We start from the raw sequence: 14519 nt of genomic DNA, 5'->3' as shown, positions 1-14519 counted from the left end.
ATATAAACTCTGTTCAGAAAAGCTATATGTGTGTGTGTGTGTGTGTGTGTGTATTGCCGACAGGGGCAGCTTCTAAAAGCAATGCCTCGAAAAAGTTCTGCTTCTCCTCCAACCCCCTAGGTTTGTACTGAGAGCCTTTGGATTCAGAAGAGCACAGAGCAAGAGAGATAAGATCTGGGGGACAGCTCTCCTGTGTACCAGAGAGAGGAAAGTATCTAAAGGCACCCAGTCAGCGGCTGTACTGAAACCAGAAAGCGGCATCCCAGGCTTGGGGATGAATCTGGGGACCCCTCTTCTCATCAGCGCCTCTCAGAGCGCTGTTACCACTAATTTGGGGTCAGACTGAAATAAAATCAGCAGTGAATGGACCCGAGGGACAGAAAACACTGCGTAGGGCTGGACCCTTCTCCACACAGCTCCGGACCTGGGTGGAGAGCTCTCATTTCTGGAATCCTGGCCACCCCCCTATTTCTATCTTCTTTGGAAGCAACTCTAGTCAGGCTGAAGAGGCAGTTTACCTCGTGCTGAGGTTCCTATCAAGTCACCTTCCCCAACCAGACACCTGATCTTACCCAGAAATCCCACCCTAATGGGTCCACCCCGGCCCTCAGCAACCTCCAGGGCAGACACAAACGCCACTCTTTTGTCCCCTAAGCACAAGCTGGCCTCCCACTCCTCCCTTGTTGCCCCAGGCCCTCACCTGCCCAGCAGATGCGACTGGAAACCCGAGCCCGGCCTGACCACCTGCTCTCCGGGTGCTGCCAGCCCTGCATCAGGGGAGGGCTTCCCCAGGAGCAACGCCACCCACAAGCCCCCTCCTAACGCCGCCTCCTATGTCTTTGTCGAGGCTGTGTCCCCCTCCCTGGTCTCCTGAGGAGCTGAAAAAGGAGAAGCAGGCAGACCCAGGCCCTGCAGGCAGAGGAAAACAGGCAGGAGCAAGAGGCCAAGCCCTGGGTCCAGGGCGGACTCCCTCCACCCCCGACCCCGCCCTCCTCAGCTCGGGTCTGCTTCCCCTGACAAGGGCAGACCAAGTTTGACTTCGCGGGGGGCTGGCAAAGAAGACAAAGCTGGGGGTGAAATGGCTTCAGGAAGGCCCAAGAATAAATAAACAGAAGAGAGAACATCATGGCTGCCTGACTCTCTGACACGGAGTGAGGACTGTGCAGTGTACACTGGATCGGATGGGGCTTTAGAGATTTGCAGGTCAACACTCTCACTTCCCAGGGAGGGAAAGAAAGAGAGCAAGGGCCTATGTCATGGTCACCCAGCAGGTCAGTGGTACAGCCAGGCCGGACCAGACCAGTGCAGGGGGAAACCCAAGAAGCTGATCCCAAAAGCAGGTACTAAGTACCTCTGTGTGAGGTCACTGGTCCAGGTCTTGAAGGGATGGAAAAGTGAATAAAACCTGGTTCTCACTTTAAGGAGTTTAAGGTACAGACCACAGTTGTTTTTTTTTTTAATTGAAAAGTATACTATTTGCAGACACTAAAATAATTCAAAGAGCCCCTGAAAGTATGAAACCAGAAGTTTCTCACTCATCCAACTCCCTAGAACTTCCCTAGACTCAACCCCTTTTAACAGTTTCTTGTGTTCCCCTTCCAGAAATTCTCTGCTGGTTATTAATTCTATTGCTCATTATCTTGGCACCAAGCTGCTTATTACTCAGATTTATCCAGAACCCAGTGGGCTGCATGCTGGCTGGAAACTCCTGCCCCATGAAGTAATAGAAGCGAGGGTCCACAGCACAGAGGACATTGGCTTTGAGGTCAGATGGATGTGGGTTCAAACTCTGACTCCCTCAGTGACCGGCAGGGAGAGCCAGGGACAAGTTGCAGCCTGGGCAAGCCTTGGCTATGCCTCTGAAATGAGAGGATAAGAATATGGACTGGGAAGAGGTCGTCTGAGATGAGCAATGCTGTGTGCGAAGCAGGGAGCACATGGCGGGTGCTCCCGCAATGGTCGTGATTCATACTACTTGCCCCTGAACTAGCCTGCAGCCTCCCTCTGGCACAAGCATTTCAGTGTCTGGTACCACCTGTGTCCTCCCCTCATCTGCCACAGTCCACTTTCTCCCAGATGTATTCCCGGTCCCATCTCTTAACCCGACTCTCCCAACCACAGGCTCTTCTCTTTCTCCTCCATCTGAACTTTTGTAAACTAACACTTTACTGTGTGCCAGGAGTTGTTCTAGGTGCCCTACGTTTGCTAATTCGCCTAACCCTCACGACAAACCTATGAGGTGGTTACTGTTTTTATCCCCATTATATAGATTAGTCAACTGAGGCCCAGCAGTATTAAATAACTTGTCTGAAGGCACATAACATGGGAGTGGCTGAGCTGGGACTCGAGCCAGGCAACTGGGCTCCAGAATCCATGTTGTCAAGCAATACTCTCCGTTGCTGCTCCCCAGCACTTCCACTCCCACAGGCCAGCGGGTGGACAGCAAATGCAGGACCCGGCAGGGCACAGGGAAAGATCAAAAACTCCCATAGCCCCCCAGAGACCCGAACCAGCGGCAAACTCCAGCCCTGCTGCAGGTTAGAGGGCAGAAGCTGCCTGTTCCACCTTTCGGCCCCCATGAAGACGATCCCCCCAAATCACTTATAGATAGCAACTGTTGACTCCGCAGATTCTAAGAAAGGATTTCGTACTATATGTGGGAACAGGGGCCGGCGACAGACTGGATGGGGACTTGGAGGAACACTGGCTTCATCTTCCAGGCGGTCGGGTGCCCTGCCCCGTCCCTTCTTTAGATGCTCCCAAGTCCCTCTGAGGCTTTCTCAAAGCACGCTCCGCTGGGCGGGCAGGGCGGGCAGAGGCTCGGCTCCCAGGTGAGCAGCCTGGGATGTGGACCTGCCCAGACAAAGGCCTCCAGTCAGGCCGAGGCAGGGGGCCGCCGCTCTGCAGGCTCAGCAGCTGTGCGCCAGGCAGGAGGCTGGACGTGAGGGCCGCAAGGCCGGCCCTCCGCCTCCGCAGCCAGCATGCCCCTTTCCCCGCGCCTGGGGCCCTGGGGCAGCTATTTTTAGCTCTTGACACCTGGGTATTTTGCAGCCGCAGGATGTCCGGTTTGGAGTCTCTTTCTGGGAATCCCACATGGGGCAGTTGTAAACAGCCCCACGCAGCGGTGGCCCGAGCTGGGAGCTGGCACCCCCCTTTCTGCTGTTTGAGATGAATCAAACAGGAAGCAGACGTAACCATGGCAGCGGCAGCTTGAGCTCCCTGGGGGTGGGAAAGCGTCCTCCCTGGCTCCTTGTCCCTGCCCCAAGTCCATTCCATTTTGTGGCCTCTCCTCACAGATGGCAGGGGGAGCTGGGCCGTTCTGAGTTGCGAGCGGCTGGCAGTTCCTGGGACTGGCGCTCTCTGGAGAGCCTCACTGCCCTCTGGCAAAGAAAAATAGAAGTCCCTCCAAGCCCGGCCCGCTCCCGCTCCCGGGGCCTCTCAGACCACCACTCAGTCTCCCCCGGCTGCCCTCTGTGAAGATGGGAAGAGGAGGGCAGAGCCACTTGCTCAGGGTGTGCGGCATCCCTGAGCAGGCAGGTTCCCCCAGTCCCAGGCCCAGGCCCAGCCCCCTGGTCCAGCCTGCCCTAGGGTTTCCCAGGTCCCGAAAGGCCTCAAAAACCCCAGTTCCCACTTACCCTCACTCCCCTGTTCCAGGAGCACCAATCCCTGAAATAGGAAGTTCAGCATGATGTCTAACCACCATCTTTCCTATCATAAGCAAAACAGCCCGACCAGTCAAGATGGGGCCCCCATCTGTAACACGGGGAGAAGAGCCGAGTTTCTATCAGCTTCTGCCTTTGTCTCTCCCCCTCCCCCACCCCCTGGTGCCCCACTTACACCAGCTGCTCCCTCTTAGCCGCCAGCCAGCCCCAGCCAGTCTTTCTCAAGGGCCAGCGCTTGCCCCAACAGGAAGCACGGTCACCGCCCCGGGGCTGTCTCGGAGCTGCTCCTTTCTCCCCTCTGAGGTCTCCTGTTCATGCCCTCGCCCTCACTGATCCCTCAGCTTCTGTAGACCCTGCTTCCCTGTGCACCCCACCTCTGCCTCCCGCCAGTTCTGCCTCTCCCAGATGTGCCTTCCTGGCTCCCCTCACCTGTGCCACCCACGAGGCCACTCAGCCCACTCCCGAGACTGCCAGGGAAAAGCTTAAGCTATGATATTAATGTCCATCATTATTATTTTATTATTAGCACTAACTAGTAATATTAGTATGATCAACAACCACGTGCTGAATGCTTCCTGGGTGCTGGTTACTGTGCTAAGTGTCTGACTTGTACTGTCTCATTCGGTCCTCACAACCACCCTATGAGGTCGATACTGCTACCATCCTCACGTTACAAAGGAAGGAAACTGAGGCTCAGAGAGGTTAAGAAACTTGCCGAGGTCACACAGGTGGTAAGTGGGGCTTCTGGGACTCCAGAACCTAAGCTATAATCACTACACTGGTGTTTACAACTAGTCCCACCCACCGAGGTGAGGTAAGGCCACCAAGGGGCCACAGGACATAGTGCGGTCCCAACATCTGAAGGCCTGGGCGTGACTCACATGTTCCCACAGCGCCGGTACTCCATCCAGAAAACAACAACAAAAATAAAAACAGAATCCTCTCTGCCCGTGTCCCTCACATGCTTTTTCATGCCCAGGAGGCACTCCCCGACCCCATCCTCACTTCCTTTTTCATCTTACGTTTTCCCTGCTTTTTAAATGTACATATTACCATTTTATCATTTCCTGTAAGCTGCCCCCAGCAGGGTATAACTAAACAAGCAAACCCCCAGGTGCCGTGGAGGATCAATGCTGTGTGAAAGCACTCTGGAAACTGTCAAGCCCTGTCTAAAATGCAGGTTGCATAACCAGAGCAAGACACCCACAGAGCGGCTACTTGGGAGTGAATCGAATCCCTCAGGGAGGGGATGCTCTCGCGCTCTCTCTCTTTTTCTCTCTCCCTCTCTTGCCCAGGCCTCACACACCCGGGCAGGCCATGGGCAGGGATGGAGGCACCCACAAGTGCAAAAGGGAGCACCCTGCCTTTAGGGCAGGCTCCTGGGGACTAGGAACATAACCAAACAGCCATCAGCACCCTTGGACCTGGGGCAGGGAGAGACAGAGGCCACAGCGAGACCTTGGCCTGCTCCATGGCCTGGGGCATCACGGATATGAGTCCGTGAATAGCAACAAGCTATGAATGCTGGCACTCACAGGGATGCCACATTAATATTCATGACAGTAAATACCAGATCCCCACCCCAGTTATGCCCCAGAATCCCACTCATTTTGCCTGTTATTTTTGGAAGATGGCAGAACTCTGTCGGGTAGATTCTCCAGGTGACATGATTCCCTTTTGTGGCCAGGGCTGCCCTTGAGACTCGCTCAGCTGGGGGTTTTTCCAGACCACAGATCCAGCCAGGGTGCTTACACAGCTTTCAGGGAATTCAAAAGCCAGATGCATAGTCCTGGGTACAGATTTTGGACAAACCAGCTGTGAAGGACAATTTCTAGCCAACTGCGAATTCGATGAGATGAAAATTTACTGCACTGGAAGGTGGAGATCACTGACTGAAAAAAATGGCATACGTGGCATGGTCTTGTTTTGGTAAGAAGCACGATATATAAAGGCATGTCAGGAGATGGGAAGGTGTACACTGAGGTACTGTGGCAGTGATCTCCCATTGCTGGGATTGGGATGTTTCTTATTCTTTCATTTTTGCTCCTCTGTGTTGTCTGATTGTCTACGATGCACAGGAACTGCCTCTGTAATAATAAAACAGAACTGATATGTATATGTACACCCACACAATATCAAGATGGCACTGCCAATGGGCGGCAAAGTCAGGATGCGACCTCTGGTTCCCGTGAGAACTAGGACATAGGGCTTTCACTGATTCCAAGTATTACATTCTTGGACCCCGTATCCTCTGGGGTTCTGCATTATCTACAGCTCAGCATCCTCTGCCTCTCCCGAATCATACAGAGGGCCTAGCACAGGCCTGGGCACAAAGTCAGGACTGACTTAATGGATGCCTGTAGGCTGAATAATGATCATTTCCTGAAAGAAATGCCTCCTGCCTCTTCCAGGGCCACTGTGCTGGGAATACAGACTGCTGACATCACTGACCTTCTCATCCCTCCTCTGCTTCATGCTCCTCTTAAAAGCTGCCAGGGAGGGGGCTAAAATAAAGGTCACCCCAACAGATGCTGGCAAGGTACTTACTCCACAGCAGGGCCATCAGGGCCGGTCCCATCCCAGACCCTCCCCAGTGCCAGCTGGCAGCGAGGCCCTCAGGTTCCCCCGCATCCTGCCTCACTGGGAGAGGCCAGGGGTGGGGGAGTGAAAGAGAGAAGGGGTCCACCCTGTGACTTCTGGCTATAGACTCCTGCTGTTCCAGGCCCTTATGGGTGGAGGAATCTGGAACAGTGAATTTGGCCTGGTTTTTCCTGTGAACTGGGGCTGAGCCCAGTTTCTGTTCTTCATGTCTTTAACATTCCCTATCCCTGACCTTCAAAAATATGAACAATAACATCAATAATAGTGATAATATTCTGTGTGCACTGACTTCATACTAGACACGGTGCTAACCTTACTTACTTTAATCTTGAGAACAACTCCAGGAGCTTGAAACTATTATTATTTTCATATTACAGAGATGGAGAAACTGAGGCACAGAGAGCCGTGTGCCCAAGGTTACACTTAGTGGTTTGCAGGAGAAACAGGGACGCTGCCACATTCCTCCCTCTGTGTCCTCACTCGGAAGGCCCTTCTGCCAAGCTTTGCAATGGGCACAGGAGAGTCGAGGGTGATCATTCACATCTGTAGGGTGCATTAGAATCCACCGCGTGTTAATACACGCGTATGAGCAAATCCCCACATGAAAGACTAGGAAATCAAGTCTCAGAGCCCTTGGCAGCCTTGCACGAGGTCCCACAGCCATTCAGCTGGGATTCAAACCCAGGTCTTTGGTCTTAGAATGGCAAGCTTCTTCCCCTCTATCACACAATCTCCTTGGCCCAACTCTCAAGATGGCTCTGAAGGCCTGGAAGGGAGATGCACAGCCTCTAGCTCCCTGGAGATGAAGCCTGCGCCCAGCCCCTCGCCCGGTGGGGGTGGGGTGCTGTGCCAGCACCTCATCAGCGGCTCCACCGTGACTCACTCCTGGGACCCAGGGGAAACACAGCCCTGAGCTGCGGGCAAACACGGCCTGCCGCCTGCCCCGCCTCCAGCTCCCCGCCTCCACATTTGCTAACCGAAACCCGGCTGCTGCTATTTTTAACCCTCCAGCTCCCCCTGGCCTGGGGCTCCCCCCTTCACCCCACCCCCACCCCCTGCCCCAACCGGGTGCTACCAGTCCGTCATTCTGAGAGCAGTTCCACAACCTGAACGCCCAGGAGGGCGCAGCGGATGCCCGTGCAGGTTTGTGGGGCGAGCAAAACAAGACGGTTACGGCCCCGTCGCCCCGTCGCCGAATTCCCCCACCCCGACGCTTTCCGAACCTGTGGCTCCCCGCCTGCTCCGCTTCTCCCTGTCATCCTGGCAGCGGGGGAGGGAGGAATGGGACTTCCAGGGCTGGGGGGGTGGGGGCGGCGCTGCAGGAGCCAGAGCTGGCCTCCTCGGGTGCAAGAGAGCTGAGCTGGACTCCCGAAGAGAGATGGGGTCCCCCTCATTCCCCCCAGGGCACCAGGCTCGCCCTGAAAGCCCAGGGTCTCTGCCCACCAGGGTTCCCAATCCCTGCAGGCAACATGGGGAAAAAAGGAAGTGGCTGGTGAAGGGGTGGGGATGGTGAGTTTAGCCCAGGGCCCTCCTCATGACATGTCTCCTCCCCATCCTGGGCAGAAGGCCTGGGAGACACAGGAGTCCAGGGGGTGACTGCACCCAGCAGCCTAAAGGAGGCCCAGGGTTGAAAGACTCCAGGCAGCGGGTTGGAGAGTGGGAGGCCAGACGGGGCCTCTTCTCTTATGTGAGGGCTCCTCTGATACTCAGCTCTCTGAGGAAAGGGCCCTACCATCCTGCAGCCGGCAGCTCTGGGGCCCCAGGGAAAACCTAGCACGAGAAGAGCCTGGAGGTGAGAGGGTCTGAAGGCTGCTTTGCTGATGTGAAAGTTAACCTCCTGAGACGGGGGTGAAGGGGTAGGGCTGCCAGGGGAACCAGGGAGGCACTGCCTTCTAGCTGTCATCTGCTGCCCCCACCCAACACCTCCCAAGCCCCCGGCTCAGAGTCTCACCCAGTTTGAGGAGCAGATTCCAAGGGCCCAGGAGAAGCTCTGGAGCGCCCAAAGATCTGCTCCGCTCCCTCTCTCCTGCCCCGGCCCCCTGCTCAGTCAGCCTCGGCCCTCCCTTTGCCCTGTCCTCGCTGGCCCCTGCCCCAGCCCTTCTTTCTGGTGTGTCCTCTCTTCCAGGGCCCAGCTCCTCTCTAAGCCTTGACCCCCCCTCTCTCCTCAGTGATTCCTGAGCCAGGTAAATAAATCCCAGTGGCCACAGAGGCAGCCAGGCTAGACCAAGAGAGGAGGGACTTGGCACTGGAATGGTAGGGTGGGGAGATGGGGAGGAAGGGAATGAGGTGGGAGGAAGGGAACGAGGTGGGAGGAAGGTGAGGCAGGAGGGTCAGGAATGGGCTGGCACTTGAGAGAGGCTGCCGCCTTCCCAACACCCGACGTGTCGACAGGGCCCTGGACTCGGCCCTGCGAAGGGAAAGAGGCTGCTCCCCCAAGCGCCGAAGCAGGCTGGGTCCAGCCCTGTCCAGCTCCCCCTCCTCCTCTCCCCTTCTGCCAGCCTCTGGGGACTGCTTGAGCAGCCAAGACCCTGCTGTTCCATGCCAGGCAAAAGGCTGGCGATTGGGCTCCAATCCTCTGCCAGCACTCAGCCCAGGTCTCTCACCTGGATCCAGGCGGTTGCCAAGAATGGCTCAGAAGCTCTGAGGGCTCACTTCTAGTCCGGGGAGGTGAGAGCAGGCATCGATGTCACTTCTCAAGCAGGCCTCCCCTGGCCGCCCTATCTAAGGAAGTGCCACCTTGTTATTCTCTATTGCTGCACCTGGTTCATTTCCTTCTTAGGGTTTATCGCAATGGGTAACTAGATGTATATACTCATTTCTTTACTTGCTTACTTGTCTTACTGTCTCCTCCACTAGAGTGGAAGTTCCCTGAGGTCAGATGCCCTGCCTCTGTGTTCACTGTGTATCTGTGCCTGGGACCTGGCACACAGCAAGGCTCAGTAAGCATCCAGTGGGTAACTAAATAGCTGAATGCCTGGCTCAGTAAAGGGGGCCTTCTGGTTGCCAACCTCACTCTTAGGATTGACAAGCAACAGTTCCAGGATTTCCCCAGGGAGGAGGAAGCAGGATGTAACAGGAAGAGCAAGGTCAGGAAGCCCGGGACCCCAGGGAAAAGGTCAAGGCCCAGTAAGCATCCGCACCAGTCCCATCTGGTCCACGGCATCACGCTGAGTATGGACATGTACACAAATGCACACGCAGAGGACGCATGGGTAGGTCCTGGACTGGTCTTGAAAGGCTTGAATTTTGTCCTCGTTCTTCCTCTTAACATCCCTGTGTCCTTGGACAAACCATATACCTTCTGTGGGTCTCAGTTTCCTCAAAAGAAAATATGAAGAGATTGGTGGTCCTCAAACACGGCTTTGCACCAGCTCACTGAAGCACATGTCAAACTCCAGATTCCCAGGTCCCACCCCTGCAGATTCTGAGTCTATCTAGAATGGGGCCTGAAGATCTTTATTTTTAATACATTCCCAGGTGACTCTAAAGCAAATGCTCTGGGAACCGGCATTTGAGGAGGGATGAAAATGCTTTCCAGCAAATACCTGGACTTCTATTAAAAAAGCCACTCCTGCACAGGCATACATCCCCCCAAAATGTGTCCATATACCCCACGCAGAGCCATGAATTGCAAAGGTGCACAACTCTACAGACGACACACATCTGTACTACACGTGTGCATGTTCCCCAGACACCCAACAAAGAGCCACCACATGGATCACAAATTGCCACGGGATCACCACCTCTACATACACAGCCCAGGGGCACACATGCAGGCCCACCACCACATACCCAGTGTGCACACACACCCATCACGTGTTGACCCACACTAAACAGACACTATCCTGAATTTATTTTGCCTCTGGGAACTGGTCCAGGACCAAAGGAGCTATGCTCTGCTGATGAAAACATCCCTCCCGCCTCTGCCACCCCCCACCCCTTGCCCCAGGCAGCATGCTGTCCAGCTCCCCCTCGAAGGGGGAGAGCTGCTGGAGGACAGTGGGGAGACGGGATGAGGGGAGGCACGGAGCCCTCCCCAAAGTCCAGCAGGCCCTCTCTTCCCCGTTCCCCCCAGGAGGTGCAAAAGGGCCTCCACCCAGCCCAGCCCCCCACCCCGACCCCCAGTGCTCACTCAACCCACTTGCCTAGATTCCCAAGCCCTGGGCCTAGGGAGCCAAAATGGCAAGGGAGGTGGCCAGATTGAGGGACTCCTCCTAATACTCAGACCTCTAAGGAAAGGGCTGTCTGGGGGCACTTTCCTGCAGCTAGAAAGCCTGGGTCCCCCAGGGAAGGTTGCCACAGAAACAGGGGGAAATATCACAGGGAAACACAATACCCGGCAGGGTCACCTGCTGACCAGGCTTCCTGCTGTGTTGCCCACCCCCCATCTCATTGCCTTCTTGGCCTCCTTCTCTGGCTCCTACTCTGGCCTTAGCCTAGGCCTCCTCACCATTGCTCTCCTTCCTGCCTCCCCTGGGTTAGGGAAAGCAGCCTTATGCAGAAACTCTGCCCCTTTTGGTTCCAAACAACAACATCAGGGATGGCCCAGAGCTGAGTCCCCCGCTCCTAATCCTACCAGCATCCCCACCACAGGAAATCAAAGCTTCCTGCCCCAGAGGAAGTGCCCCATCTAGTGAACAAATCCAACACATAAACGCACAGTCCCGGAGCCTTGGGGAGGACAGAGGCCAGCTCCCACGCCTTACCCCGGCCCTGTTTCCAGCAATACCTCACACCCCACTACAGGCCCCAGTCTCAACGCAGACTGAGGACAGGTCAGGGCCGAGGTGTGATGGGGGCGTGGGCAGGACCTGAGCCAGGCCAGGGGAGGAGAAGGCCAGGAGAATGGGCACAGGCAGAGTTAGAAGGTCTGGTCCCAGCCCTGCTCAGCCTGCCATTCCCTGGCTGGGTGACCCTGGGCCTTGCATTAGCTCATCTTCTCTCAGACCCCTGCCAACTTCAAAATTACTAGCTTTTACAATGAAAGGTCAGGAGAAGGAAGACACAGAGATGGCAGGGGTTACGCAGGTTTTGGCCTTGGGCAAGGACGCCTGCAGCTACAGAAGGGTCCCCACTCCCTATGCCCATCACACATGTGTTTCTCACTTCCAAGGGCTTCATATCCGAATTGAGGAGAGGATGGACGAAGAGAAGGTTCCAACTCTCATTCCCAGAGCAGGATGAAAGCTGGGGTCCATGATTCCTGAAGGAAGTGGGGGGCATAATAGCCCCCATCGATCCATCTCCTCCTCTGTGGTCATTTTACTGATGGGGAAACTGAGCTTCAGCGTCCAAGCAGAGTGACCAGTTTAGATTCTTGGCACAGTCAGTGCAAGACCTGAATGCAACCTTCTCAGCCTCAGGATCACAGCTTAAGACTTGGTGGCCAGAGAGACACCCACCCCTGGGCTCAAGCTAGGGAACACAGAGACCTCGGGAGAACACTTCCCGGGGCCATTCCAGATGTTATACCAAGAAGCAGCTCTGAGCCTGGCCAAGCCAGGGATGAGAAACATGAGGGGACGAAAGGCAGGGGAGGAGTCCCAGCAGGTCCAGGACCTGGTTCCAATCCAGGGTCACTGGGAACAACACAGCAAGACTGCTTTGCGCCTTAGTTTCCCCAGAAGCGACTCCACAGAGGAGGAAGCTTACTTATTAATTCAGGTGGGTAGAGGGAACAGAGCAGAGTAGGGAGGTTGACGTGCTGAGCAATGAGGAGCTAAGAGATGTCTAGCAGAGGCTGGAGAAGGAGCTTCTGAGAGGGCTGGTATGAGGAGAGGAGTGTGAGTGTGTGGCAGCCTAAACCACTTGGAGGACCTGGCCCATGGGGTCCTATGGGGGAGAAATGGGCCACCAAGGTGGCCCATTAGGAGGTAGGAAACTGAGTCACATTCTCTTTTCTTTCAGCCCAGTGGCTGGGCAGGGGTCTTAGGAAGGTTCCCATGGATCCAGGTGCAAGTCCAGGGAACAGGCTGATGAATCCAGATGTTGAGTCCCCAGCAGGGCCACTGAAACTGGTAGGCAGAGCTGGGCCTCAAGCAGATGTTGAATGAGGGTGTGGGGAGGGATGGGCAGCAGCAAGACAGCCAGTGTCCAGATGCAGGGGGAGGCCTCTGGGGTATGCAGGACAGCCAGCAGGGACGGGGAATGGCCTGGACTTGGCGGGAGGAGCACCAGTGGCTGGCAAGGTCAGATCCGAATGGGTAGCCTGGGCAGCGGGAGGGAAGGAAATGGGGGTAGGGGGAGCTGGGCGGCCTGCAAGCCCCGGAGGTCTCTCTCTCTCAGCCCACAGGCCTAGAAACTCTGGGCGTCAGGGCCCAGCCCAGCTGCCAGATTTGCCGCCTGCTCTTACTCCCCAGGACCAACAGACCGCAGGCTTGGGGGGCACACATCCTGTCCCCCACCACTCACTACACAGCCTGCGGTCACCATCTTCCCGCGCCCCTCCAGCACCGCCGCAGCTCACTCGGGCACAGGTGTCTCTTCACCCTGATGGGTGAGCAAAGGTGGGGGGGCGGGGGCGGTGCTGAGAGAAACCTCGCTGTCAGAAACCCTCCCTCCCAGGGATCACTCTTCCCAGCGGAAGGGTCGGAGTACGGTCCGGCCGGGATTCGCGGGATGGGGGCGCTGATGTCCGGGGCTAAGAGCCCGGCGCCAACTCAATGGGTCCTGCCCTTTGCCCTGCGCTTCCCAACCTTCCGCCCCGGAGCACCGCCCCCTCCCGGGGCGGCGGCAGCCGTCCCTCGCTCCCGGGTCCCCCGGTCCGTTCTCCCCGCAAACGGGGGTGATGGGACGCCGGGCCCGCGCACCGGCGGCCCGGGGCCTCCAACTCCCTCCCTCGGGCCTGTCGCTGCCCCGCGGCTGGCGGATGTGGGCGCCCCGCTGGAGGCCCGAACCCTCCGGCCCCGGAACCAGCCCGGGCCGGGAGCCTGCCAGAGCCCCGCGGAGACGGGCGGGGCGGGCACGGTCGTGGGGCGCGCACGCCGGGCCGGGCCCGCGGGGCCGCCCGGAGCCCGAGCCGGAGACCGAGCCGGAGCCCGAGCCGGAGCCCGAGCCCGGGCGGGCGGCGCTGGGTGCCGCGCGCAGGGCGGGGCGGGTGGGGGGCGGCAGCCCAGTACTCACCAGCGCCGGGGCTGTGCATCCAGGGGCCGGGGCCCTCAGAGCGGGGGGCTCATGGCGGGGCGGGGGGCTGGGGCGCCGGCCTCACATCCCCCCGGTCGCCGGAGGCTGCGGAGCGACTGTGAGACGGCGAGAGGAAGGGAGGGGGCCGGGAGGGGGAGGGCCCTGGCAGCCCGGCCGGCCGGGTAGGATGACAATGGAAGGAAATGCTTTATCTGAGTCTGAGAGCGGGCCAAGGGGGAGGGGAGGGAGGGGGCCGGCGCTCGCGGCCCGGGGACACACCACCTCGCAGACACGGCGCGGCGCCCGGGCTGGCGGGCGGCGGACACCCCGCGCGGCCGGCTCGCGGAGAGGCAGCGCCGAACCCGGAACGTGGGACGCGGCCCCGACCCGCCCGCGGACGCCGCGCTGCCGCCCAGCCCCGGCCGCCGCGCGGCGCAGCGACCCGCGCACAATTCCCGGAAACTCAGATACCTGAGCGCACGCACCCTCGCAGACACCACGTACGCGAGCACACATCCATGTTTACCCGGGGCAGACTCGTTCACACAGACACTCTGCAGGGGAGGACCCGTGCGCTCACAAGCACACACACGTACGGCCCACCAGCCAACAGTTACACAGGGGGACAGCGAGACACGCGTGGAGTCCCCGGTCCCGGCGAGGAGTCCCAGACAGACACCCCCGCCCCCCGCCCCAAGCACGACTTGCCTGAGGAAAGTTCCAGGATCTGATTTGAATCACTGCCCAGCCCTCCCCCTCTGCCACCTCCTCCCCCCCCCACCCCCCACCCCCGACCTCGCCAGCTGAGGGGAATCGAAGGGTCCAGCCTGTTCCTATTAAAAGAAAAAGGGGAGGGGGTGCGGATTTTGAAAGTTTTCTTTTTTTAAAGAAATTTCTCAAGGGATTTCCTTCCCTCCTCTCCTCTTCCTCTCTTCCTCCCATTCCTCTCCCCCCACCACCCTCCCCCCTACTTTCCCCCTCCCGGTCCCTATGAGTCAAACTTCAGCAATGTGCCCAGTGTCTCCCAGTGCATTACAGCGGATCACAGAAATGTTCCAGTCTGTGAGTCGGAATGCAGCCGCCTCCAGCCCTCCCTCAGCTAATAAACTCAGCTCCGGGCTGGCTTTACGCAGC

At 57.6% G+C, this 14519-nt stretch overlaps 1 protein-coding gene across 6 annotated transcripts in view; it reads right to left on the bottom strand.

The window, feature by feature from the left end:
• HDAC7 (histone deacetylase 7) overlaps positions 1-14012 on the bottom strand; it is a 35961-nt gene extending 21949 nt beyond the window's left edge. For 2 of the 6 annotated variants that reach the window (XM_061206439.1, XM_061206440.1), the window contains exon 1: positions 13857-14010. In XM_061206439.1, the coding sequence (XP_061062422.1) occupies positions 13857-13905 (49 nt within the window). In that variant the 5' untranslated portion in view covers positions 13906-14010. Of the gene's footprint in view, positions 1-13385; positions 13715-13856 lie in introns of those variants that run through there. The other 4 variants (XM_061206436.1, XM_061206437.1, XM_061206441.1 and 1 more) reach the window with 4 other exon arrangements.
• Positions 14013-14519: the final 507 nt, after the last annotated feature.

Source organism: Eubalaena glacialis, chromosome 11 (assembly GCF_028564815.1).
Source record: "Eubalaena glacialis isolate mEubGla1 chromosome 11, mEubGla1.1.hap2.+ XY, whole genome shotgun sequence".
Taxonomy (NCBI): domain Eukaryota; kingdom Metazoa; phylum Chordata; class Mammalia; order Artiodactyla; family Balaenidae; genus Eubalaena; species Eubalaena glacialis.
This window is presented reverse-complemented; position numbering and strand designations above follow the sequence as displayed.